The sequence below is a fragment of the Halichoeres trimaculatus genome, unplaced genomic scaffold, assembly GCF_033239565.1.
Source record: "Halichoeres trimaculatus isolate MK-OKI-2021-1 unplaced genomic scaffold, fHalTri1.1 fHalTri1_scaffold_15, whole genome shotgun sequence".
NCBI classification, from domain to species: domain Eukaryota; kingdom Metazoa; phylum Chordata; class Actinopteri; order Labriformes; family Labridae; genus Halichoeres; species Halichoeres trimaculatus.
This window is the reverse complement of record NW_027437193.1, coordinates 873497-900422: the sequence shown is the minus strand read 5'-3', so window position 1 is coordinate 900422 and position 26926 is coordinate 873497. Positions and strand designations below refer to the sequence as shown.

Below are 26926 nucleotides of genomic sequence, written 5' to 3'. Positions count from 1 at the left end.
AAAACATTTACAACATTTTGTATCCTGATATATGTTATTTTATATCCTGGTAATAAATCATATCCCCATATAGTATTTTTCCTAAAAATGACATGAAAATAATGACTTTTCTAGTATCATTTCTCAACTTATTTAAAAAAACACATATTTTACACTAAAAAAGTATAAAGATCAGTGATAATACAATAAAAATATCCAGAGGACAAACACCATTCAAAATATCTGGTAGTACAACCAGTTTTCAGGGAATGCAACAAAGAGCAAAGAATTGAAGCAACATTCAAGTTTGTCCCTTTAACAAGTCAAATTATGAACCTTTGTTCATTGTTTGTTCACTGTAACGGCTGAAATACAGCAGTCAGGCTGTGGCAAGTCTCAGCAAGTGCACAACCATCCAGTTTTTGGACGGATGCTGGAGCTGTGACTCCACAATTCAGCGTAGGGCAGATCGAGTGCGGGGCAGGAAGTTATGCAGGGAATCTATATTATACAGTATATAGAAGCTATATAAACACTGTGACTTTCAGAATAAAACAAACCGCATCGTATCGTGTTTAGCTTGACTAGAGCAACAAACAGACATAATGAACGGAGCCAGATCAGCTCTGAATTTCAGAGTTTCTCTTCACGGCTGAAGCTACAACCAGAGCAGAAAGATGAAGCAGTTTCTCTGAGAAAGCTTCTTGGGCAGAAAGAGGAAGGGTCTGGAGAGTCAGGAGCAGAGTTCATCCCTCATTCAGCTGTTTGTCCTTTGGACAGCCATGACAAATCCAGATCACTTTCACGTCATTATTTCCACCTGAGGAGAGAAGAGGACAGAGACCAGAAGTCATGAATCCTGGTCTACAGAGAGTCCCTTCATCAGCAGCACACCCAGTCTGAAAACCAGGTTACAGGCATCAAGGTTATAATAGTTTTGATTTGTCATTACAGTTTAGTTTGAATTAGTTTTAGTTTAGTTTTAATTTAGTTTTAGTTTTTCATTCCTTATTAACCAGGATTGAAAAAGCTCAGAGTAAATATTTTGTAATACTGTTTATTTTCCAGTCCAACATAGAGCTCACTGCTCAGTCAATGCTGATACTGAACTGTTGGCTGCTGCTGTAAACACAAGAAAATAATATAAACTGAATATAAAAAATATAAACATAAATTATATAAAAATAATATAAACATAACGTATATAAAACAATATAATCTGAGCTTTAATAATTATAAACTTGGACTCTGTAACATTAAACTCAGACTCAGATGAAATTAAACTGTTACAGATGCTCTGATTCGTTGCTCCTCTACGTTTGGTCTCAGCACAGAGCACAGCCAGTCAGTGCAGGAAACAAGCACGTCCCAGTACGTCACTATGATGGTGCTGTACGGCGCTGACAACTGCTGAAAACTGTGGTAAAACTGGTTGGGAAAATGTGTTGGATTAATTTAAATCCTAAAGGCTGTTAATATTATCAGAAACGATAACGAAGGACATTTAGTCTTTAATTTTGGTTAGTTTCAGTTAGTTTAGTGAACACAAGATACAGTTTTAGTTTACTTATCGTTTTTGTTTTCTCTTCTAGTTTTTATTAGTTGGAGTTAACTGCAATGTGTTTTAAATTTTAGTTTTGGTTTTTAGTTTGGTTTTAGTTAACTATTATAACCTTGGTTAGCACAGAGTGAGATTTGCTTGTTTCCTGTAATCTTTTTAAACCACGCTTCCTGTGATTTTCTGTCAGAGTGAGAAAGGTGTGGGGAACATATTCGACACATGCAGCACTTATATTTTTATGTTGTTTCCTCCTCCATTTCTCCGTTGCACTTCCTGTCAAAGTGGTCAAAGTGAGCATCGCTGCAGGCTGGCTGTTGAAGGGCTGAACGCTCCACTCCCCCTCTGCACTACGTGATTTGGGACGGCCCTCAATGTGGCGGAGCCTCCACGAGAACGTGCAAACGTTGGGTTAGTGTGTAGTAGAGCTGGGGATATATCCAATATACTCGATGTGTCGCAGGTTTTTGCTCATGAGATAAATAAAATGACTTTATCACAATCATTGAGTATAAAAAGTCGAGATTTATCATGAATCGAGATATAGCCTACAAATATTGAGATATTAGTTTTTGTCCATATCATGCAGCCCCAGAGTGTAGAGGGGGGTTTGGGATTGAGCCTCAAGCTCCAAAGTTCCTTCCTCCACTTGTGTCCTTTACTTGTGTCCTAGTTCCTCCCATCAGAGGTGGAGGAGAGATGAAGAGAGGAGAGAGGATGGAGGAGATTGGCTTTTAGAGCAATGGGACGTCCTCTCCTCCAGAGCGTCACATGAAGCGACATGTTTCAGTGAGGACAGCATCAGCTGATCACCTCTGGATCATCTGTCAGTCAGCTCTAACAGCTGTTTGTGTGACTGCACATGTGCGCTGTAATAACTCTGATTAAGAGATTGTGCAGGGCTGTCAACACTCAGACTCAAGTGATATGCAAACTTAATCACAGGCAGGATGAGATTCCTGGACTTCTTGGTAAGATGGACAACAACTCTGAGAAGTTGTCAGCTCGGCTCGCCTGTAATGGGCCACCAAATGAGGTCATTTGGCACGCCACAGAGATGACCAGGGACTTAGGTGGCAGACAGGGATTTAAAGAGTGGGCCTGACCCAAACAATCTTTATCTCTCTTTCAGCTCCTCCACGTTGGCTTTGGTAGGCTGATAACGCTCTACTCTCCTGGATGGTATGCAGACAGATGCTCCTGTTCCTCTTTACTGACCTCATGATGATGAATCAAACTTTATGACCTCTAAAGGAAATGAAACCGGTGTTTCATTCTGACAGACTGTTTCCTCTGACATAAAAAATCTCCATAAAGAAAAAGAGAATCAGGAGAAAATAAATGAGGAAAAGAACCAATGATGAATATTTCTATTCCATCTATTTCATACCAGTTCTTTTCATTGGATGATGAATCTGAGCTAAACAGTTATAAACTGGGTATTGATCCTCTGTTCTCTCTGTCCTGTCTATCCTCTACTTCAGGAGGAAATGATTCAGAACTGACTGAAAGAAAACACTGACCTCAGATTCTGCAGACTGTAGAGAGGACTATCCACAAGATCACAGAGTAACTTCACATCTGAATCCTGCAGCTCGTTGAAGCTCAGGTCCAGATCTCTGAGATGGGAGGGGTTGGACTTCAGAGCAGAGGCCAGAGAAGCACAGCTTTTCCCTGACATACTGCAGTGACTCAACCTGAACAAAGAACAGATGATGAATGTTGAGAAAACAGTGAAGCTGTTTGATTTCATGTTTCTAAATGAGCTGAGAGCTGAAGAAAGTAAAGAATCTTGAAGTTTATAAAATGTAAACTCCAAACACCTGAACACAGCAGGATGCAGGTTCAAATCTCTGGCCTCCAAAGAGTTTGATCAGAGAGCTTTGATTAACCCTGAAGACAATATGCTGATACTTCAATACAGACTGACTGACAGCAGCTCTTCATCTCTGCAAGTGTTGAAGAGTCAACATGAAGCTGTGTTTGAGCTTAAAGTAAAGAGCTTCATGCTCTGTGTGAGGATCACAGCCAGAAGCTCAGAAAACACGTTTGTTTGTTTCATCACTTTCATCTCAGCACAGAGGAAACTCATGGAGACTGACCACAGAGTCTGCAGACTGCAGAGAGGATGCTGCAGGAAACCACACAGATCAGTCACTCCTGAATCCTGCAGATCATTGGAGCTCAGGTCCAGCTCTCTGAGATGGGAGGGGTTGGACTTCAGAGCAGAGGCCAGAGAAGCACAGCTGATGTTTGACAAACTGCACCTCATCAACCTGAACAAAGAACAGATGATGAATGTTGAGAAAACAGTGAAGCTGTTTGATTTCATGTTTCTAAATGAGCTGAGAGCTGAAGAAAGTAAAGAATCTTGAAGTTTATAAAATGTAAACTCCAAACACCTGAACACAGCAGGATGCAGGTTCAAATCTCTGGCCTCCAAACAGTTTGATCAGAGTGTTGGAGATGGGGATCAAACAGGAAATCAGCTGTTTTAGAGGCTCAGAGGAAATGAAACACAGCAGGAGTTTAACTTTGATCTTCAAGTTTGAAACGATGAACTGATCATTTCTCTGTCACAGTCCCTGGACTAAAGCAGGAGGAAGAAATCAACTTCAGCAGAAAGATCCTCAGAGACCATCAGGAGATTTCAGCCTCAGGTCTGGAATTGAATTTATTTAGGATTGCCCCTTCAGATGCAGCGTCTCGTTTTCGAGGGGGTCCCAACAAAAATACACACAAATACAAAAATAACACATAAACATACATAACAATAATACACAAACACAAAATGTACATTACAGTAATACACAAAACACACTGCTCTACAAGTTCCACAGCTCCCACACCCACGCCCTTCACTCCTCCCACCCCATCACCACTTTACAAAAAATGAATAAATAAATAAATAGAAAAGTTGTGCCCGCGCTTATGCACAGTCCCAATGCAATACAATACAATACAATCAACAGAATTAGCAGAATGTCATGGAAACTTAAAGAGAGAATTAAAATAATAATAATAATAATTTATTAATTAATTAAGTAACCAAGTAATTAATTAATTGATCAATAAATAAAATAAATACATAAATAAATTAATTAATTAGTAAATACAATAAATCATCAAAATCAAAAACATGTACACCCTGCTTGTAAGTGTGAAATTAAATTTGATCTAAAGATGAAAATAGAGGTGTTTGACTTTAACGAGGAAGGAAGATTATTCCAATCAGATGGCGCTTTGAACTTGAAGGACCTATGACCTACTTCTTTACGGATTTTTGGGACCATGAAAAATGGATTGGTCAAATGTCTAAGGGGATACTGAGATGTATATGGGACTAGAAGCTGTTTTAGGTATGGTGGAACATGTAAATGAATACATTTAAAAAGAAAACAAACCCAGTGAAACTGACGCCTGGATTGAGGATGAAGCTAGTAGGGCTGCAACCATTCATCGATTAATTGGGGTAATTCGGGTAGTAAAATGCTTCGATTCATATTTTGTTGCCTTGATGATTCGTTTAACTAGTGTGTCGTATCAAAACTAAGTAAAACCTGGAGGCGCGCTGCACCGGCAACCTTAATGCACTCGTTTCCGCACGGCTGTTGCACCGGGTCAGGGCATGTCAGCCGACAAGTTGAAGCGGAGTTCTGTGTGTAGTGATGGAGAAAGATAAAGACAAGGGTAACGATGGAGAACAAGAGGAAGACTCCCAAAGAAAACGACAAAAGAATGTTTACGTTGTAAAACGGAGCTTGCGTATCACCAGAGTACGTCGTCAATGCTACACCATCTAAACAGAAAGCATCCTACATATTTATCGACAGAACAACCAGGACGAAGGTAAAAGTCAATATTTCCAGTTTAAGGGGACAGTTCAGTTTTTTTGAAGTGGGGTTGTATGAGCTCTATGTGACCACTAAGGACATTAGATACAGTAGAAAGTTGTCTCCTCTCCCTCAGTAAGACACAAACCGTAGCAGCGCCGCGCGAAAGGATACATGACCAGGGTTGGTTAGGTTCAGATAAATTTTTATATTTCCGAAGACTCACTGCACTTAAAAATCCATTGATGTAGCGTCCTCTTAAACTGTGCTATTAGTTTTTGATTTTAGTTCTTGTAGGCAGAGAAAATAGCCTTTGAATTTGGTACCGTCTGTCCCTGTGTGGTGAGCTGCACCCTACACGCTTTTATTTTGGGTTTCCTGTGTGGGCTGTGTTTTGTTTTGCACTTCACCTTTCCCCAGAGGAAACTCCCTTCCCTCCAGAGCGCTGAGGCTGATTGTTCTCACCTGCTTCCACTCTGCAATCAAGGGAGCTACAAGACTGCTGCAGACTCCAGCCTCAGCGCCAGAGTATTGTCTCCTTCACGAGCGGTAGTACGGCCTACTATCAGGAACAATTTAGCAAGTAGCTGAACTTTTTTATGTGTGTGGATTTTTGGAGACTGACCTTTGTCTTCTCACTTTTTATCAGTGCCTCCCTCCTTGCCTCACACCAGCCCACCACCCAGCATTCTCTCCCTCACCCTGGACTTTGGATATCCCCTTTTCCCCCCAGCACCTATCCATCCTAATAAACCTGTTTAAAACTTCCTTTGTCTTCCGGTCTGCACTTTGGGTCCTGCTGCACAAATCATCACACCCTGTTAGCGTCTATTTCCTCGTCACCATCGATTAAAGTTTGTATCTTACTGAGGGAGAGGAGACAACTTTCTACTGTATCTAATGTCCTTAGTGGTCACATAGAGCTCATACAACCCCACTTCAAAAAAACTGAACTATCCCTAACATCATTTTATGAACTTCCTTCATAAAATTAAAGCCCCAGTTTTCAAACATGTAGGAGTTGGAGTGGGATAGCAGCAGAGTTATCACTTTGCATGCCGACTCTAACAAGTTTGAAAGCTGGGTCCATATTTAATGCATCGCATTTCTCATTAACGTCAATGTATGTTATTTAGATGTAGACACAAAGTGACCATTTTTAATTTACTGTATGAAAATGTGTAATGCATTATAGTTTTAGCATGTCTGACTTTATTTTTATACTAAATTACAAAAAATCTGCAAACTGTTGTAAGTAGTATAACTGTAATATGTGTACTATCTATGTGTATAATACATAAATATAAAATACTTTCTATACTTTTTCTCTTTCATTCAGCGAATCTCAGCCCCACACTGACACCTTCCTGAGAAAGCCCCCAACATGTTCACCGCAGCAAGCAGCAGGACATACAGAGAGCATCCTGAACATGTTAGTGACTGACATGCGTCCTCTCTCCATGGTAGAAGGCAAGGGCTTCAAACAAATGATGTCCAACTCCAGCCCTCGATATGAACTGCCATCTGGGACCTATTTTACTAAAAAGATGGAGGAGAGGTACTCTGAAATCAAGGACAAGCCGACAAAGACTCTTGAAGAATGTGACTCTGTAGCTCTGACTACTGACATTTGGACGAGTGTGGCTGTTGAAGCATTTATGGGTGTGACCTGTCACTGTGTGTCCAACAATTGGGAAATGCAGTCCTTTATCTTAACCACACTTCCCCTTGATGAAAGACACACAGCAACCAATATTGCAGATTGGCTTCAAGATGTTGTCTGAAGGTTGGCATCCCACCTGAGAAGGTAAAAGCTATTGTTCATGATAATGGAGCCAATGTGGTTGCTGCTGCCAAGCTTTTGAAAGAAAAACATGGGTGGGCATCTATAAGATGTGCTGCCCACACCTTAAACTTGGTAGTCCAAACCTCCCTCAAAAACAATACTACTGTATCAAAGTGTGTGTCTGCTGTTAGAGCTCTTGTTGAACACTTAAAGAAAAGTGAACTAGCCTGTACCAAGCTAAAAGATAAACAGGTGCAGATGGGTACAGCACAACACAAGCTCATAGAGGATGTCAGCACTCGGTGGAAGAGCACCTTCTACATGCTGTCCAGGCTGATAGAACAAAGACGGCCAGTGACAGCCGCACTTTCTGACCCAACAGTGACATCCAGGGTGAAGCTCCGCTTGGACCTCAAGCCTGATCAATGGGCTTTGATGGAAGAGCTGATCTAGGTCCTTTCCCCATTTGAAAGTGCTACTGTTTTTCTGAGTGGACAACAGTATGTCACCCTGTCTGCCCTACCACAACTCATTCACAACCTCAACAAGAAAACAACACAAGATTCTGGTGTTGAAACTCCTTCAGTCAAGGCCTGTCAAACTGTGATGGCTCAGGCAAGGTAGAAAGACCTGTGTGTTTTTGATCCAGACAGCCCCAACACCACCCTTATTGCAGCTGCTCTGGATCCGCGATTTAGGACACTCAAGTTTTTATCTCTCCAGGACACTTTTAAAGTTCGAACCACCGTGCAGACCATGGCCTTGGAGGTAAAAAAAAGTCATTCCTGAAGCCAAGACCAAGTCAAGACACTCCATCAGCCCATTCAAAGAAGGAATCTTCTTTCATTGAGAACGTGCTTGGATCAGAGTCTAGTACAAGTGATGAAGACAACCCTGAAGAGCAAATAAACCAGATCATTCAGAAAGAGGTGCTAATGTACTTTGGAGACACTCCTCTTCCTAAAAAGGAAAATCCTCTTGCATGGTGGAAAACAAATGAGGCACGTTATCCATCTCTGGCAAAAGTTGCAAAATGCTTTTTAAGCATTCCAGCCACATCCACACCATCGGAGCGTTTGTTTTCTGCTGCTGGAACCATAGTGTCAAAGCGCAGGGCAAGCCTGAGTTCAGAGCACGTGGGTATGTTAACATTTTTGCACAGCAACAGTGAATTGTTCTCTTAATCTAATCATCTTATGTTAAATTGCACTCCACAAAGAGCACTATAAACTTTTATGGCAGCTTTTGGTAACAGCCTTGTATGTTTGAACAAGAAAAGAAGTTAATGTCCTGTTTTGTTTGTTTTGGCACAGCGCATTGCCGTACTTTACGGCGATTTTTTATTGATCCTTATCTTTTTATTTATCTTCCAGTTTTAAGCTACACTGAGCATTTCAGGTATTTTAATTTATTATTAAAGCTCTAATGTGAACTGCAGTGCAAGTTTGATGTTGATGGATGTGCAATTTAAAATAAAATATGCTATTTCAGGCAGAAAGTTTTGTTTATTTGTTTTATACCTCTTTAAATCATCCAATAACCCTAAAGTATATTTATCCGATTACTCGATTAGTCAAACTAATTAATCGATAGATTACTCGATTACTAAAATATTCAATAGCTGCAGCCCTAGGAGCTAGTTTAAGCCCTCGTACATGAGGCAGTGATGAGTTCTGAAAGGACATCTTAAGACAAATCTACATAAGGAGTTATATAAGATACTGAGAGGTTTGAGGATAGAGTCAGTGGTGTTTTGATAAACAACATCTCCATAATCGAGTATGGGAAGAAGCAGTTGTGAAACAATTCTTTGTCTGACTTGAAATGAAAAGCAACTGATTGATCGATATAGAGAACCCATGCTCTGTGTGAGGATCACAGCCAGAAGCTCAGAAAACACGTTTGTTTGTTTCATCACTTTCATCTCAGCACAGAGGAAACTCATGGAGACTGACCTCAGAGTCTGCAGACTGCAGAGAGGATGCTGCAGGAAACCACACAGATCAGTCGCTCCTGAATCATGCAAGGGGTTGTAGCTCAGGTTCAGCTCTCTGAGATGGGAGGGGTTGGACTTCAGAGCAGAGGCCAGAGAAGCACAGCTTTTCTTTGACAACCAGCAGTGACTCAACCTGAACAAAGAACAGATGATGGATGTTGAGAAAACAGTGAAGCTGTTTGATTTCATGTTTCTAAATGAGCTGATAGCTGAAGAAAGTAAAGACTCTTGAAGTTTATAAAATGTAAACTCCAAACACCTGAACACAGCAGGATGTAGGTTCAAATCTCTGGCCTCCAAACAGTGACAGAGAGCTTTGATTAACCCTGAAGACAATACACTGATACATCAATACAGACTGACTGACAGCAGCTCTTCATCTCTGCAAGTGTTGAAGAGTCAACATGAAGCTGTGTTTGAGCTTAAAGTAAAGAGCTTCATGCTCTGTGTGAGGATCACAGCCAGAAGCTCAGAAAACACGTTTGTTTCATCACTTTCATCTCAGCACAGAGGAAACTCATGGAGACTGACCTCAGAGTCTGCAGACTGCAGAGAGGATGCTGCAGGAAACCACACAGATCAGCCACTCCTGAATCCTTCAGATTGTTGTAGTTCAGGTCCAGCTCTCTGAGATGGGAGGGGTTGGACTTCAGAGCAGAGGCCAGAGAAGCACAGCTGATCTCTGACAACCTGCAGTTTCTCAACCTGAACAAAGAACAGATGATGAACGTTGAGAAAACAGTGAAGCTGTTTGATTTCATGTTTCTAAATGAGCTGAGAGCTGAAGAAAGTAAAGAATCTTGAAGTTTATAAAATGTAAACTCCAAACACCTGAACACAGCAGGATGCAGGTTCAAATCTCTGGCCTCTAAACAGTGACAGAGCTTTGATTTACCGTGAAGACAATATGCTGATACTTAAATACAGACTGACTGACAGCAGCTCTTCATCTCTGCAAGTGTTGAAGAGTCAACATGAAGCTGTGTTTGAGCTTAAAGTAAAGAGCTTCATGCTCTGTGTGAGGATCACAGCCAGAAGCTCAGAAAACACGTTTGTTTGTTTCATCACTTTCATCTCAGCACAGAGGAAACTCATGGGCCCTCATTTATCAATCTTGCATGGCAACTGGTGCAGATCTTGGTGTAAAAATCATCTCATGGTAACGTTAGCGTGTGATTTATGAAATGTGCGTACAAGGGTCAATCACGGTTTATGCCTGATCAGCTGTTGATAAATGTGGTGGCTGAAAACAATTGTGATCTACATAACACGCTCTAAATATTCAAGGTCCAGCTGGCCGAACCCACGGAATTTATGACATGGAGAGACGCTTCACGGAAAAATAGGAAACTTCCCCGTGCAGCGCCATAGAGACAGTGGTATAGAGAAATGTCGCCGTGTTGTTTGGTAGCCGGAAAAGTGGCATCAGAGCGAGTTAGAAAAACTTGTCTGCAAGTAAATCACTGCAGCCGTCAGCAGCGTGGATGTGACAAGCTAAGATGCAGCAAAGTTTTAAACATTTGATTTACACATCATTTGTTTATACCTTGATTTACTTATCCGCAATATTTGACTATTAGACCCCAAAGTATTTTTAATTGTTTCCGTTCAGGTCCAGAAACATGGAAAGTTGGCTTTAAAAATGTGTTTGAGCTCTGAAAGAAGCTGCAGACTCCTGAACCTGTCACAGACTGAGGAGGGAGTGGAGCTGAAGTGTGTCCATCTTGAGCAATTACGCACGGGAAGACCCGAGTTTTATGATTATTTGTATCAGGAGACGAGCAGGTTGTTTGTGATCCCTTCAAAATGAACAGCGTTTTGTTATGACAGAGTCACTTTGTTCTGCACACAGGTGAAGTTTCTATGATAATATTGTGAGGAGTGAAATACTCTTCTCCACTATAAATCCTGTCATTGATACGGCTTCCTTCCAAAAATCCAGGCTAAAAGTTTGATCCAGCGTAGTCTGAATGTTGTCTGTGGAGACTTGATCATGAACATGGGAGCGTATTAAAAGCTGTTAACAGCATCTCTATTTTTTTCTTTAAAGTAAGCCGATGAAGGAAACACATTTTTTTATGGGGAGAAATCAGCTGACAGTTCGCGCTGCTCTTTCATAGCGATGTAATTTACAGATTTGCAAAACAAGGGTAAAGTGTTAGAAACATTCTTGGTGTCATATCTAAATCAACAATGTAAATATAAATCTAAGAACATCAGTTTTTATTTCTGAAAATATCTTGTGTTCACATGATCTAATAACTCTCCTCCACAGATGGATTTCCCTCGCTGCACCGTGCTGCCCACTGACATGAAACTTACGTACATGAACTCAGACCTGGCGTGGGATAAGGGCGTACCCCCCACCCACAATCAGGTTGAAAAATGTTGATCTGTGCGTGGAAAGGAGCGTACACCCATTTTTCAGGCGTACACACGTTTGATAAATGAGGGCTGTGGAGACTGACCTCAGAGTCTGCAGACTGCAGAGAGGATGCTGCAGGAAACCACACAGATCAGCCACTACTGAATCCTGCAGATCGTTGGAGCTCAGGTCCAGATCTCTGAGATGGGAGGGGTTGGACTTCAGAGCAGAGGCCAGAGAAGCACAGCTTTTCTCTGACAACAAGCAGCAACTCAACCTGAACAAAGAACAGATGATGAATGTTGAGAAAACAGTGAAGCTGTTTGATTTCATGTTTCTAAATGAGCTGAGAGCTGAAGAAAGGAAAGAATCTTGAAGTTTATAAAATGTAAACTCCAAACACCTGAACACAGCAGGCTGCAGGTTCAAATCTCTGGCCTCCAAACAGTTTGATCAGAGAGCTTTGATTAACCCTGAAGACAATACACTGATACATCAATACAGACTGACTGACAGCAGTTCTTCATCTCTGCAAGTGTTGAAGAGTCAACATGAAGCTGTGTTTGAGCTTAAAGTAAAGAGCTTCATGCTCTGTGTGAGGATCACAGCCAGAAGCTCAGAAAACACGTTTGTTTGTTTCATCACTTTCATCTCAGCACAGAGGAAACTCATGGAGACTGACCTCAGAGTCTGCAGACTGCAGAGAGGATGCTGCAGGAAACCACACAGCTCAGTCACTCCTGAATCCTTCAGATCGTTGAAGCTCAGGTCCAGACCTCTGAGATGGGAGGGGTTGGACTTCAGAGCAGAGGCCAGAGAAGCACAGCCGATCTCTGACAACTGGCAGCAACTCAATCTAAACAAAGAATAGATGATGAATGTTGAGAAAACAGTGAAGCTGTTTGATTTCATGTTTCTAAATGAGCTGAGAGCTGAAGAAAGGAAAGAATCTTGAAGTTTATAAAATGTAAACTCCAAACACCTGAACACAGCAGGCTGCAGGTTCAAATCTCTGGCCTCTAAACAGTGACAGACAGCTTTGATTAACCCTGAAGACAATATGCTGATACTTCAATACAGACTGACTGACAGCAGCTCTTCATCTCTGCAAGTGTTGAAGAGTCAACATGAAGCTGTGTTTGAGCTTAAAGTAAAGAGCTTCATGCTCTGTGTGAGGATCACAGCCAGAAGCTCAGAAAACACGTTTGTTTGTTTCATCACTTTCATCTCAGCACAGAGGAAACTCATGGAGACTGACCTCAGAGTCTGCAGACTGCAGAGAGGATGCTGCAGGAAACCACAAAGATCAGTCACTCCTGAATCCTTCAGCCTGTTGTTACTCAGGTCCAGATCTCTGAGATGGGAGAGGTTGGACTTCAGAGCAGAGGCCAGAGAAGCACAGCTTTTCTCTGACAACCTGCAGCTCATCAACCTGAACAAAGAACAGATGATGAATGTTGAGAAAACAGTGAAGCTGTTTGATTTCATGTTTCTAAATGAGCTGAGAGCTGAAGAAAGGAAAGAATCTTGAAGTTTATAAAATGTAAACTCCAAACACCTGAACACAGCAGGATGCAGATTCAAATCTCTGGCCTCCAAACAGTTTGATCAGAGTGTTGGAGATGGGGATCCAACAGGAAATCAGCTGTTTTAGAGGCTCAGAGGAAATGAAACACAGCAGGAGTTTAACTTTGATCTTCAAGTTTGAAACGATGAACTGATCATTTCTCTGTCACAGTCCCTGGACTAAAGCAGGAGGAAGAAATCAACTTCAGCAGAAAGATCCTCAGAGACCATCAGGAGATTTCAGCCTTATGTCTGAAATTTAAACTTTCACACCACATCCATCTCAGCACAGAGGAAACTCATGGTAAGGGCATTTCATCAGACATTTGACAAATCATCCAACTTAGTGGTTATGAAACAATTCTTCACCAGCATGTTTGTAAAGGTGTTCAATAACATGTTTTCAAATGTAGAGACTCAGCTCCTGAGAGAAACACTGAAAAAAGCTCCATGAGAGAGGAGCAACACCTGAGCAACGTTAGATTCTCTGCTCCTTCAGTTAGTCCACCAGAGGCTCCAACACACCCTCAGATCAGGGACCAGATCAGGGACCAGATCAGGGACCAGATCAGGGACCAGATCAGAGATCAGGTCAGAGATCAGGTCAGAGATCAGGTCAGAGACCAGATCAGGGACCAGATCAGAGATCAGACCAGAGATCAGGTCTGAGATCAGGTCAGAGATCAGGTCAGAGATCAGGTCAGAGATCAGGTCTGAGATTGATCAACTCCTGAAGAGTTACAAACCATTTTAATCCCAGTTAGAGGTGAAGAGAAAAGAAAGGAAATCCATCGATCAGTCAATCATTCTGTCGATCTGTAAACTTACTCCAGAGTCTCCAGTCGACAGTTTGGACTCTCTAGTCCAGCTGAAAGGAGCTTCACTCCTGAATAATTAAGGTTGTTGTCACTCATGTAGAGCTCTCTGAGATGTGAGGGGTTGGACTTCAGAGCAGAGGACACAACTTCACAGTGAGTCGTTGACAGGTAGCAGTCAGTCAATCTGTGAAGATCCAAAGAGAAGGCGTTAGTCTGGAAGAAGACACTCTGAGTTTATCTGACAGACTGAAGGAGAGTTTGACACATCCTGTTCTAATGTAAACCTTCTTGTTTCCCATCAGGGTTCATCTGATCTTCCTCTGACACCATGAAAACATTTCTCATCACTCTGTGACCTGAACACGTTTATCTTTCCTTTTCAGACCAAGGAGGAAACCATCTTAAACTCAGGCTCTCAGACCGTCTGTTCATGTGATCTGAGCCCACGTCTGTCTCTCAAACTGAGCCAGATTACGATGGGATCAGAAACCACTTCATAACTCAGTGAACAGGGACGGTCCAGACTCATGATCAGTCTGTACTGGATGTGTCTGAGGCTTCAGTCAAACCACTACAGGAACCTGTACAGATAGAAAGAGAGCAGCATCCACCACACAACAAGACAGGCTCTGGAGCCGTCACAAAAACGAGCTTTAAACCTTCACCAACACAAAAACCAACTGTGAGGCAGATCCAGAGCACCTGACACAGCTCACCCCTGAGGTCTTTCAGACACTGAGCAGGTGGAAAGTGTTCACAGAGGAACGCTTTGGTTACTATTTCAAGAAGTCAGCCTCCAATCTGTCCTGGTTTTTGATCTGTGTCTCTGATGGACTTACCGAGCCTTCCTGCAGTTCCTCACAGCTGGAATCAGTCTGCGTCGTCCCTCAGGTGATGTGTTGTACTTCTTCAGGTCTAACTCCTCCAGAACCTCCTCTGACATCTGCAGCATGTAGGCCAGAGCAGAGCACTGGATCTCAGAGAGCCTCTCTGATCTGGTCTCTGACTTCAGGAAGTCTTGGATCTCCTGGTGGACTGAGAGGTCCTTCATCTCCGTCAGACAGTGGAAGATGTTGATGCTTCTGTCAGGAGAGACCCCACCACTGTTCATCTTCTTCAGGTTGTTGATGATTCTCTGGGTCATCTCTGGACTGGTTTCTGTGTGACCCAGCAGACCTCCTAAGAGTCTCTGGTTTGACTCCAGAGACAGTCCATGAAGGAAGCGAACAAACAGGTCCAGGTGACCGTTTTCACTGCTCAGGGATTCCTCCATGGCTTCTTTAAGGAGGGCATCTAGAGCTGGAACTTCGTCTTGTTCCTTCAGAAAGTTTCCAAATACTGCTGAGTCTCTGTGTGTGAAACAGCGGTAGATGTAGACTGCAGCCAGAAACTCCTGAACGCTCAGATGGACGAAGCAGTAGACTGTTTTCTGGAAGATCACACTCTCTCTTTTGAAGATCTCTGTACAAACTCCTGAGTACACCGAGGCCTCTGAGACATCCAGACCACAGCGCTCCAGGTCTTCTTGGTAGAACAGGATGTTTCCTTCCTCCAGCTGTTCAAACGCCAGCCTGCCCAGCTTCAGGAGGACTTCTCCGTCAGCCTCCATCAGCTCCTGAGGACTGGTCTCCTGACCCCCATCGTACTTCTTCTTCTTCCTCTGGGTCTGAACCAGCAGGAAGTGTGAGTACATGTCAGTCAGGGTCTTGGGCAGCTCTCCTCTCTGCTCTGAGCTCATCATGTGATCCAGGACTGTGGCCGTGATCCAGCAGAAGACCGGGATCTGACACATGATGTGGAGGCTCCTGGAGGTCTTGATGTGTGAGAGGACTCTGCTGGACTCATCTTCATCCCTGAACCTCCTCCTGAAGTACTCCTCCTTCTGGGCGTCAGTGAAGCCTCGTACTTCTGTCAGCCTGTTCACGCGTGAAGGAGGGATCTGATTGGCCGCTGCAGGTCGAGAAGTGATCCAGACCAGAGCTGAGGGAAGCAGGTTTCCCTGGATCAGGTTTGTTAACAGCACCTTTACAGAGCTCTCCTGTGTGACGTCAGACACACGCTGAGTGTCTTTAAAATCCAGAGACAGTCTGCTTTCGTCCAGGCCGTCAAAGATGAACAACAGTTTACAGACAGCCAGCGTCTCTGCTCTCAGCTTCTCTAACGCTGGATGGAAAACATGGAGCAGACTGAGGAGACTGTAGCGCTCATCTTTGATCAGGTTCAGCTCCCTGAAGGACAGCAGGACCACCAGACTGAGGTCCTGGTTTTCAGAGCCCTCTGCCCAGTCCAGAGTGAACTTCAGCACTGAGAAGGTTTTTCCAACCCCAGCCACGCCGTTTGTCAGGACCACTCTGATTGGTTCCTGTTCTTTTAACCCAGCGGTGAGGTTTTCCTGATCCTCTCTGATTGGTTCCTGCTGCCCAGGTAAGGCTTTAAAGATGTCCTGGACCTTGATGGGAGCGTCCTGGACCTTGATGGGAGCGTCCTGGACCTTGATGGGAGTGTCCTGGAGGATCTTCTTGGAGGCTGTCTCCAGCTGGCTCACCTCATGCTGTGTGTTCACCCCTTCACTTGGTCCCTCTGTGATGTAGAGCTCAGTGTAGATCTCTTTGAGGAGGGCTCTACTTCCTGGGTCATCACTTCCTTCAGTCACACGTTCCCATCTGGTCTTCAGACTGATCTTGTATTCTTCTAAAACCTGGAACTGATCAGCTGTCATCAAAGAAGAGAGAAAAGAGATCAGCTGACAGTCTGTGATCATTTTCCTGTGAAAACAAACATCAGAAACAGAACCTGAAAAGGATTCTGGGTTAAAAAGTCCAGTCTTAGAGCACGACCACAAAGACTGGTTCCCCCTCAGCCTCTGACTGTGTCAGTGTCCACCTTTGATTGACAGCAGAGGTGTGGACTTGACCCTCATGAGTTCTTGGTCTTAAAGCTGACACATCAGAGCCCTTTGAGTCGAACCATTCTCTGAATCAAGCTCCAGCCGAGCTGTGACTTTTCAGTATTTTTGAGGACAGTTTGAGACAGCTGTAAATAATAATCCCAACCTGACCAATGCAGTTTTAGGAGCGGCGCTGTCTATGCCCCGATGGATCCCATTATACGGACGTCCGCTGCATGAATTTGGATCTAAATATCTCCTGAAGCACTGCTTGGATCAGGAAAGCCTTCTGGGTGAGTATTTTGTTCAACTTCATTCTATAAACAATGTAAAAGCTGTATAAACTGAAATTGTCCTCTAAAAGGGGCATTTACAGTGGGAGGGAGTGCAGTGTTGTCAGTGGGGCACAGATTTATATAAGGCAACCAATTTTACTGTGACAGTTCCATCAGCCCTGACCCGGAAAAATGCAGAATGTGAATGCAGAATGCTGAAGATGAATGACTGAAGATTTGTCTGAAATGGTTGAAAAAGTCTTGAAAAGCTTGTGCTGAACTGCTAATGCAGAATGCTGAATTAGCCTGCCATGAACTCTTGGATGAAAGGAAATCAATGGACAAATAAATGGAATGGATGAATGAATTTAAAGTTGAAATGGTTGCGTCTATTCAAAAGGAATGAATTAAATTTTCAAGAACATTTATGGAAATAATGACCTGACTGAGGGAAAATGAAAGTCTGATATCTTAAACGCTGTTAAAATGAAATCCTGTGTGTCCTGTGTGTCAGTTTTACCCCGTGTAAACCGTGCTGTCCGTGTAAGTTTCATGTCTGAAAACCAAGAAATGGGTCCATAACAGTGATAGATAGATGAAACATTCCGTCCAATACACAGCAATGCTAAACGGCTCAAAGAGCTGAAAATTATCATGACCTTTGAAGGGTCATTGTGAAGAAAATATGAATGCTAGGAAACACTGAATGAAGCCAAAAGATAGCTGAATATTTTGAAATTTGAATGGAGTTTGTAGCTGAATGTATGACTGAATGAGAAGGGTTTGAAGCAGGCTGAAAAAATGTCCTGAAGGGAGAAAATTTTGAAAAATCTGCATTCATCTGTATGGGACCAAAAAACGCACAAATTCTGAAATATCTCGGAAAGTATTGTGTTTAAGCAGTGCTGTGAAAAGTTTCTGGAGAGTCATAGCCCCCTTGTCCCCACTGAAACACACGTTTTGAAGTTTGAACGGTGAAAATCGGTTGAAGTTTGTAGGAGGAGTGGCAGTCCAAAAAAGCGGGCGGAAGAATGAAGACGAAGAAGAAGAAGAAGAAGAAGAAGAAGAAGAAGAATTTTTTTGTCACAGAAGAACATATGCTGTGAATGCATTGCTGCATTCACAGCAACTAGACAATTTCCACGGAAATCGTGAGAGGGGCTCGGGCTGCGGCGGTTGGGCTTTTTGCATTCATGAAATACTTCAGAAACCCTGATGGGACCACACCTTGTTTTGGACTGAAGTTGGAAAAAACTTCTTAACAATTCTGGTTTCTGATTCAACAGATGTCAAATTATCTCATGCACAGTCAAGCGCGCTTTGCGCGCACACCTTCGTATCTATTCTATTCAAGCTCCAAAGCAATACGTCACAAACATAGACTGTATGATGGACAGCGTGGCTCTGCCATTTATCACTGTACAGTTCTAAAGCCAAAATACCGCCGTGAAAGGCCCAGCCATTGGCAGCACTTGTGCAGCAAGGGTCTGTGCAATAGAGACTGTGAGGGATTCTGGGAAAATCTGAGTGGAGCCAGGTGACAAAAATAATTTTTTTTTTTCTTCTGCGAGTCTAATCACTTTTCGATTGTACGTCCTGACATATTTTACAATCCTAGAAAATAAATACACAAGAACAGAAGCTGTTAATCATCATTAAACATGACATAAAAACTTGTTTTTTAACCTCTCATAACTGATGAAAATGTAACTGTTCAGAAAACAGAAGACTTGGATACAAGGCAGCCAAATAATATTTTCAAAATCATGCCCTTGTGTGTACGTGTGTGCGGGAGAGGAAGGGAGAGAGTAGGAGAGAAAGAGACAGAGAGAAATGAGAGAGAAGGGGGGTTTAAATCATGTGTGTGTGTGTGTGTGTGTGTGTGTGTGTGTGTGTGTGTGCGTGCGTGTGTGTGTGTGTGTGTGTGTCAGTGTGTGTGTGTGTGTGTGTGTGTGTGTGTGTGTGTGTGTGTAAGCGTGTGTGTGTGTGTGTGTGTGTGTGTGTGTGTGTGTGTGTGTGTGTGTGTGTGTGTGTGTGTGTGTGTGTGTGTGGGTGTGTTTGGGTTGGCTGTATGTGTGTGTGTAAGAGAGTTTGGGTTGGCTGTTTAGGCATAATAAACAAACGTGTTTCTCTGTCCCTCAATGACCTCATCAGTCAGTATCCACAGCTGTGTGGTTACCATGGTGATCATGATGTCACAATGAGTGTGATGTATCAGTGGAACTTTGGAACTCCTTTGTGTCCACCAATCTAAAGTTGGAGTATTGGGCTAGACATAGGTCCGAACAACCTGCATTTATGCTGAAACCCTAAGGGCTAGAAGAAAAACAAAAACATTGTGAGAATCCTGAGACTCTGATGAACAAGATGATGTGCTTCCCAAGTCTGTAGGATTAAAATTGAGGGCAGGAGGGTGATTTCCAAATGTAGTTAGGAATGAAGTTGATGAGAAGGTCAGATTTGAACATTACTGCAGATTACAGAAATATGAGGGTTTCTCTCACACTGAGGTTTTTTTTTTTTTTTTGGCAAAACAGTCCTTTTTTTTGGTAAAATATTCCCTTTGTAAGAAGCAAGAGATGTCAGGGAACGTTTTAATGTACTTTTTATTTTTCTGCTGTGAAGATTTTGGAAGTTATGACAATTCGTTCGAGGAAGCTGCAACCTGTCATCAGCCGCCTCTCTCACTCAAGCTGAAGAAGTTCCGCACTGTAGGAGCTGAGGTTTCAGGGCAAAAACCAAAATGTTTATGTTGCTTGAACAGGAAAATCTCAAAAACTGTAGTAGATATCAAAAAAGTAAAGTCATACCCATAGAGCTGAAAGATCAGTGAACATTTAACCGCAAAAATGGTGCCTGTAAGTGGAAGTATGCCAGAGTCTTAGCATCTTAAAGTTAGTGGAAATTTTGGGAAGAAAGAGAGAGAGAGATTCTTAGGTTCCCCATTAATTCCTAATGAGAGATTTTTTGCCGTTTTTCGTGAATAAGTAGGCCAAAATTTGGCAAAATGGTGAAAAAAGTCATAGCACACCTTTCCTGCTCAAGCTGCACGTTTTGCTGTATAATTTGTGGGGGTTTTCTCAAAGCCCTAGGATGAGAAGCAAACCAAAATTTTGGCCGGAAGATGATGAAGAAAAAAAAAAGGCAAAACGGAATAGCTTTTTACATTTTTTTGTCACTGAAGAACATATGCTGTGAATGCATTGCTGCATTCACAGCAATAAAGTTTTTGTGTTTTGATTCTAAAAAAACATGAAGTGGATTAATGCTGCAGGACACAAGAAGACAGGCGTATACCAGGACTCTGGGTTATCAAACAGTTTTGACTCTTACAAACTGGTTCACTGACACCTTGACTTCATGAAGTGCTGTATGGTCTTACTTTGTGACGTCCAGCTCTGTCTGTCTGTCCCAGGTCCAGGTCCATCCTGAAACACACTGAAAGAACAAACAAGGAGTTTCACAGCCCAAACATGGATTACATGTTAGCCTTCAGCTGGCATCTTATGCTCATAGCTCAGAGGGGGACACTGGCACACCTTTTCCCTATTGAAATGTCTGTCAGCAGGTGCATCTATCCAGGTGTGCTCTTTGAATATTTCTTTGAGAAAATGTTTGGCATTAATTCTTAGATCCAGTTTTTCCTCAGCTGACCCCTGACTGACCCCTGGGGTCAGCTGAGGTTTGGTGGTCTGGTGATGGTATATGAGAGCAGCCCTTAAAACACCTGACCCCACCTGCACCTGTCACTGAGTGAAGGCTGAGCCATGATCTGTACAAGAAGAGGAAACAGTGTCAGACTCTGTCCCTTCACAGTACAAACAGAGTCTGAACAGGGTCTTACTTTGAGTCTGAAGGTCCAGGTTGTGATCTGAAATAAAAGAGGCCCCCTACTGGACCGATGGCTCTTTGGAGACAGACATCCAGATTAGGGATGGCCAGATACTGATACCAGGTATCGGTATCAGCCGGTACCAGCCTTTTGTCAAGGTATCGGTACTCGAGAAGGCTGCAGATACAAGCAGCAGATACTCTAAGCAAAAAAATCTTACGTCGAGTAAGTCCTCCTCGCCACTAGATGCTGCTAATTGCTGCAGTTTAACACCACTGGAAATGTGCGCCAGGTCCTTCTCAGACAACATGAATGAACCAGGAAGAGTTCACAGTTAAACTTTTATATTTTGCACTTTAGTTTACTTTAAAAAACACTTAAACTCTGACAGTTGCTGTTTGTGTTTTATTTGGACTAAATGCCAAAGTGACTGTGCTGTCTTTGATCAAAATGATCCATCACTGTTAATTGAATTTTTATGTATCAAAAGTACTAGTAGTATCAATACTCTGTATCGGTGAGTACTCAGGATGGAGTACTCGTACTGGTGTTGGTCTGAATAAAAAGTGGTATTGAACATCTCTAATCCAGATGTAGAGGAGTTAGATTCCACCTGCCGCCTCGTTTTATGGGATGTCCTTGTTTTGTTTCATGTAATGCTGAAGTTTTGTTTATGTAAGTATGTGAATCCACAGGGAGCGAATGTGGCGTCGGCGCCCTCTGTTGGCGCTTGTGCAGACTTGGGTGGTGCAGCCCGTGTTTCCCTGCCAGTCTGTTTGTAGTCGTCCTCGTGGTAAGTCGCTCAGTTATTAGTTCTGTTTAATGTCTTTTATACGGTTGTTTCCTTAAGTAAATGTCATGTTTCTGTGTTTGAAATGTTTAAAAAGGGACTCTGGGTTTGGTTTGGGGGTTTCAGTGGTTGTAATTCTGTGTTTACATCGTTAGCCTCACCATGTGCTGTATTTTCCTGCTTGAACATGGACGAACACCGAGGTGCAGCCATTAGCAGATAGCTCTTTTTTATATGTATGTTGTTGATCTGTTTAAGCTGTTTATGCTCACAAGAAACGTTGTGAGACGCCTCTACTTCCTCTGAGTTTATCAGATTAAACGGTGAGTTGGTGCCAGAGATTTCAAGTGTTTGCCTGATTCATCACACAACGCAACAACGAGTACACAGCTGCTACACAGACACTGCAGACTCTGCTCTCTGTCTGATGATATCAGCTCTGTAACTCAGAAGATGGTTTATTCCCCTCACATGAATTATCCTCTAAGTATAATATTTCTACATTTTTAGATCTGGAAACAGAAAATCCACAAAGACATGGAGTTTATAGATATGATCCAGTTAGAATGAGCGGTCTTACTTTGTGTCTGAAGGTCCAGGTCCAGCTCTGAAATCCAAAGGCTCTTCTTTGGACCAATCACTGTTCAGAGACAGACGTCCAGACACTGCAGACTCTGCATGATCCTCCTCTTCCTCCACTGAAAAGTTCATCTGTAGCACACACACACACACACACACACACACACACACACACACACGCACGCACGCTTACACGCACACACACACACACACACACACACGCACGCACGCTTACACGCACACACACACACACACACACACACGCACGCACACACACACACACACACACACGCACGCACGCACGCACGCACACACACACACACACACACGCACACGCACGCACGCGCGCACGCACGCACGCACGCACGCACACACACACACACACACACACACGCACGCACGCACGCACACACATACACACACACGCACGCACGCACGCACACACACACACACACACACACACACACACACACACACACACACACACACCATAAAGCAGTATAAAGGGACTGTGTGGATCACATATATCTAATGCTTTGGAAAGTGTCCTGAGATAACCTTTGTGATGATTTGGTGCCGTATCAGTAAAGATTGTTTGATATCTTTACAATCTGAACTTTCATCCAGACACCATCCTTATCTGGTCCAGAGAGGCTGAGCCAGCTGTCATAAATGATGTTATAAAAGGTGAACTTTGGGCCCCTGAGCCTGCTCTGTGGATTAATTATTATCTGCTCCGTGAAACACACCTTCCTGTCTGTTTCCAGGACTTACTGACGCTTCACTGATTGTTCCTGAACCAGAGTTACGACTCCATAGATAAATCAGACTGCTGAGTTCAGTCTAACTCGTCCCCAGGTTGAAAAGTGACTCAGAGACTCTGACAGTTCAATCACAGAAATGTTGGATCAACACTCACCCTGCTCGCCTTTTCTCTCTCCTTCCTCTTCTCTGTTCAACACAAAATGGACGCTGACGGAAGTCACTAAATAATTTCAACTTCCTGACTCCTTCCTGCTCCTCTCTTCCTCCTCCTCACCTGCAGCACTTGAGCTGATGCAATCATGCCCCTGACAAAAAATAAAATGAATAAATAAAAACAAAGAAAGAAAGCACTAGAGTTGTCTCCTTTCACTGAACCAGAGTTAGAGGATAAAGTTATGAGCAGCTAGTTGTCTGCTCCTCTGTAATGTCTTTGTCTTTCTGTAATGTCAGGTTAAGGTGGGGGTTGTTGCTGGGCAGATTTCAAGACTAAACCACGGACTAACCTAAATAAATAAACTACACAGACTTAACATGCAAGTCAAAAACAGTTTACTGCTTTAATAACTGCTAAAAGTCCACCGACCATAGTCCACGTTCTTAAGAAACCATTGTGTAACCCAGGTGACTGTTTCTGTAAAAATGAATGTGCATGGTGAGGTAGAGACGTGGTAGATTTCCCGTCAAGTGACTGTGAATGAGGAAGTGTGAACGTGCAGTGTTTGGGTCTGTGTTTGGAGCAGAGGGTGAGCTAACCCTGCACATACACAGTCAAAGGAGGAAGCTCTGTTCAGAAGTTCTCTTTTCCAGTTTAGATCCTCTGATTTCATCATTCTTCTCTTCTTATGTTATCCTTAGCTTTATGCTAAAAGTAAACCTTGAAGGTAAACACATGTTACAGTTGCTTCTTGGTTAAATCATCTTTATAAACCTGTTAGCTAACGTCTGTCTGTGTCTAATGATATAAACCTGTGACAATTACTTTAAAAAATAAACTGAGACATCCCAAAACATCAAAAGTAAAGACATTTTTTATAAATAATAAGAATAATAATAGTGACAGGAGTTTTCACTTACCCAGTGATAAAGAATAATGTTATCTGTCTGATTATTGGCTCCTCTGCAGCATCTGCTCCTCTGCTTTGTTTCTCTGCGTGTCCACGAGGTTTTGGCGGGAGTTGCTAGGCAACGCTCGTTACTGGGGACCACAAGCTGTAGCATAGGATAGAACTTTATTGTCATTGAAGTCACATCAGCAATCAATAAAACCAAAGTAAGAAAGTGTATAGAAAGTGTAAAAAGCTCCATAGTAAAATAGATGCTGACAGCTTGTCCATCATTGTCCAGTCAGCCAGCCTCCACCTCCACAGGGTCCAGGACTGAGCTTCTTCAGCAGTCTGTTCAGTCTCTGTCTCCTGGATCCTGTCTGCTCACAGCAGGTGAAGCTCTTCACATGTGGCCTTGGTGTCTGCTGTTAGCTCTGTTATTCATGTCTGTGAATAGCATGATGCTACTCTGCCCTCTGGTATTCCCTCTGTTGCTGGGTTAGCACAGCTAGCTCGTCCATCTTATTGGAGATAGATCTTACGTTCCCAATAATGATGGATGGAAGGACAGGTCCATGTCGTCACTTCTTGGCTCACACCTGAGATCCAGCACATCGTCCTCACCTCCTTCTCCTTAGCTTGTGGGAAACATCCGGCCTAGCACCACTTAGCATTGACATGCTACATGCTGCTAACAGCTGATTTCTCATGTAAACAATGCAGCCATGGTTACATGCAGGATCTCAAGACAAACACAGGAGAAAAAGTAGTAAAAATATCACTGAAGACAAAACCAGTTTGGTGTCCATGACCAACAATGAACCAAACAAAGTAATGATCCACTCCAAATACAAAGATGACGAAAAAGAGACGAAAAAAATTACAAGAAACGGACAAAGAAGCTGCTGTAAAAGGCAGCCATAGCCAACAGGGCAGCGCCTAGGAGGTCCAGTACAGACTATTCTTAAAATCCGCTGTGGAAAACAGCATAAACCACCCATTTAATACCAAACTGAAGCAAACACAGCCAGAAAAAAACACAACTAGAGCTGAATTTTCCTGCGTTAAAATATGGAAAAAATATAGGAATGTTAACTTTAGCTCCCAGGAGTTAAGTTGCTAACAGTAAACTTGCTAAATGTTGCAAAGTCCTGTACTCATGGTGGATTAAGATAAGATAAGACTCCTTATCTTGTCTTGATGTTTGGTTTCTACTAATAAAATTTTATTAACATTTACGGGTCCAAACCTGTAAATGTTTTTGTAAAGCGTCTTGAGATAACGTTTGTTATGATTTGGGGATATACAAATAAAGATTGATTGATTGAAGTTCCTTCAACCTCATGTCCATACAGTTCTTATAAAGATACAGAGTTATTTATCATTTTAAATGCCATGATAAGGCACATTAACGCCTTTCTATGACTTGTTGATATATATGTGTGTGTGTGTGTGTGTGTGTGTGTGTGTGTGTGTGTGTGTGTGTGTGTGTGTGTGTGTGTGTGTTTAGTGCCCATGGCCAGGTGCCAGGCACACAGCGCCACTTTACAAGTACGATGATCTCACCTTGACCCTCCTCCACACACACAGTTTGTGATCAGCAATAAACGCCCTTTTGTGTTTGTGTGTGTGTGTGTGTGTGTGTGTGTGTGTGTGTGTGTGTGTGTGTGTGTGTGTGTGTGTGTGTGTTCTTTCTAAGTTGTTGAACTTGTTCTAAAAATGTGTTAAAGTCCAAAAAGCTGAGAAACAGAAAATCTGGAGTTTGTCCTGAAAGTGTTCAGACTTGTTGAGATCCAGATCCCTGAGTCTAGGTCTACGAGCTCCTCAGAGCCTGAAGATCCACAGGGAGATCTGCCTGTCCTGGTGATGACAGCTTGTTGTCATGGACACACAGAGGAATACTGTATCATGTGTACAGCTCTAAAACACACACATGACTGAAACATGTCCTGCAGCAGTTATTCCAGTGTTAAAGTCAGCTGCATCCGTCTGTGCACATGGACAGATTTAGTCTCCTTAAACCTTATCTTAGGCTCTGAAGCACAACACAAGGTAAAGACCACATTAAAGAAGGTAAAGACCACATTTAAGAAGGTAAAGACCACATTTAAGAAGGTAAAGACCACATTAAAGAAGGTAAAGACCACATTAAAGAAGGTACAGACCACATTAAAGAAGGTAAAGACCACCTTAAAGAAGGTACAGACCACAGTTAAGAAGGTAAAGACCACATTAAAGAAGGTACAGACCACATTAAAGAAGGTAAAGACCACATTAAAGAAGGTAAAGACCACATTAAAGAAGGTAAAGACCACATTAACGAAGGTAAAGACCACATTTAAGAAGGTAAAGACCACATTAAAGAAGGTAAAGACCACCTTAAAGAAGGTAAAGACCACCTTAAAGAAACAAAGAAGTAAGTTCACTGGAAAAGGGCCATAAATTTATGAGAATCATCTCTTAAATTAACAGAAAAAGTCAAACATTTATGAGGATAAAGTCATAATTTTACAATACTATACTAATATTAACACTAAGAGAGGTCAAAGTTTATGGGGAAAAAGTCAATTTATAAAAATAAAATTGTAAATTAATGAGAATAAAGTTATATATTTATAAAAAAAAAAACAAGGGATGAAGGAATACGTTAATGAAAAATTCATCAATTTAAAAGAAAAAAAATGTCATTTTTAAAACAAAGTCATAATTCAACTAGAAAAGAAAAAACATTTACTTTGCAAGAATAGTTGTTAATTCACAAGAAAAAAGTCATAAATTACAGAAACAATCATCAAATTTACAAAAAAAGTAATTTATTTACACGAGCTCCGGCAGAACGAGCTGCTGTCAGCAT

The 26926-nt window shown here is 42.3% G+C and overlaps 2 protein-coding genes across 5 annotated transcripts in view; both read right to left on the bottom strand.

Moving 5' to 3' along the window:
* Nucleotides 1–69: 69 nt before the first annotated feature.
* Nucleotides 70–26926, bottom strand: part of LOC141804199 (uncharacterized) — a 27878-nt gene continuing 1021 nt past the window's right edge. The window contains exons 5-15 of the mRNA XM_074688525.1: nt 20446–20501; nt 14741–16613; nt 13912–14085; nt 12776–12949; nt 12200–12373; nt 11621–11794; nt 9684–9857; nt 9112–9285; nt 3640–3813; nt 3061–3234; nt 70–799 (exon numbers count right to left, since the gene is read on the bottom strand). Of these exons, the coding sequence (XP_074544626.1) occupies nt 790–799; nt 3061–3234; nt 3640–3813; nt 9112–9285; nt 9684–9857; nt 11621–11794; nt 12200–12373; nt 12776–12949; nt 13912–14085; nt 14741–16613; nt 20446–20501 (3331 nt within the window). The 3' untranslated portion in view covers nt 70–789. The remainder of the gene's footprint in view (nt 800–3060; nt 3235–3639; nt 3814–9111; nt 9286–9683; nt 9858–11620; nt 11795–12199; nt 12374–12775; nt 12950–13911; nt 14086–14740; nt 16614–20445; nt 20502–26926) is intronic.
* LOC141803850 (erythroferrone) overlaps nt 26711–26926 on the bottom strand; it is a 7321-nt gene continuing 7105 nt past the window's right edge. For all 4 annotated transcript variants that reach the window (XM_074687875.1, XM_074687877.1, XM_074687878.1 and 1 more), the window contains exon 9: nt 26711–26926. This exon is cut by the window's right edge and continues 1307 nt beyond it. The gene's annotated coding sequence lies outside the window, so the exon portion shown is untranslated.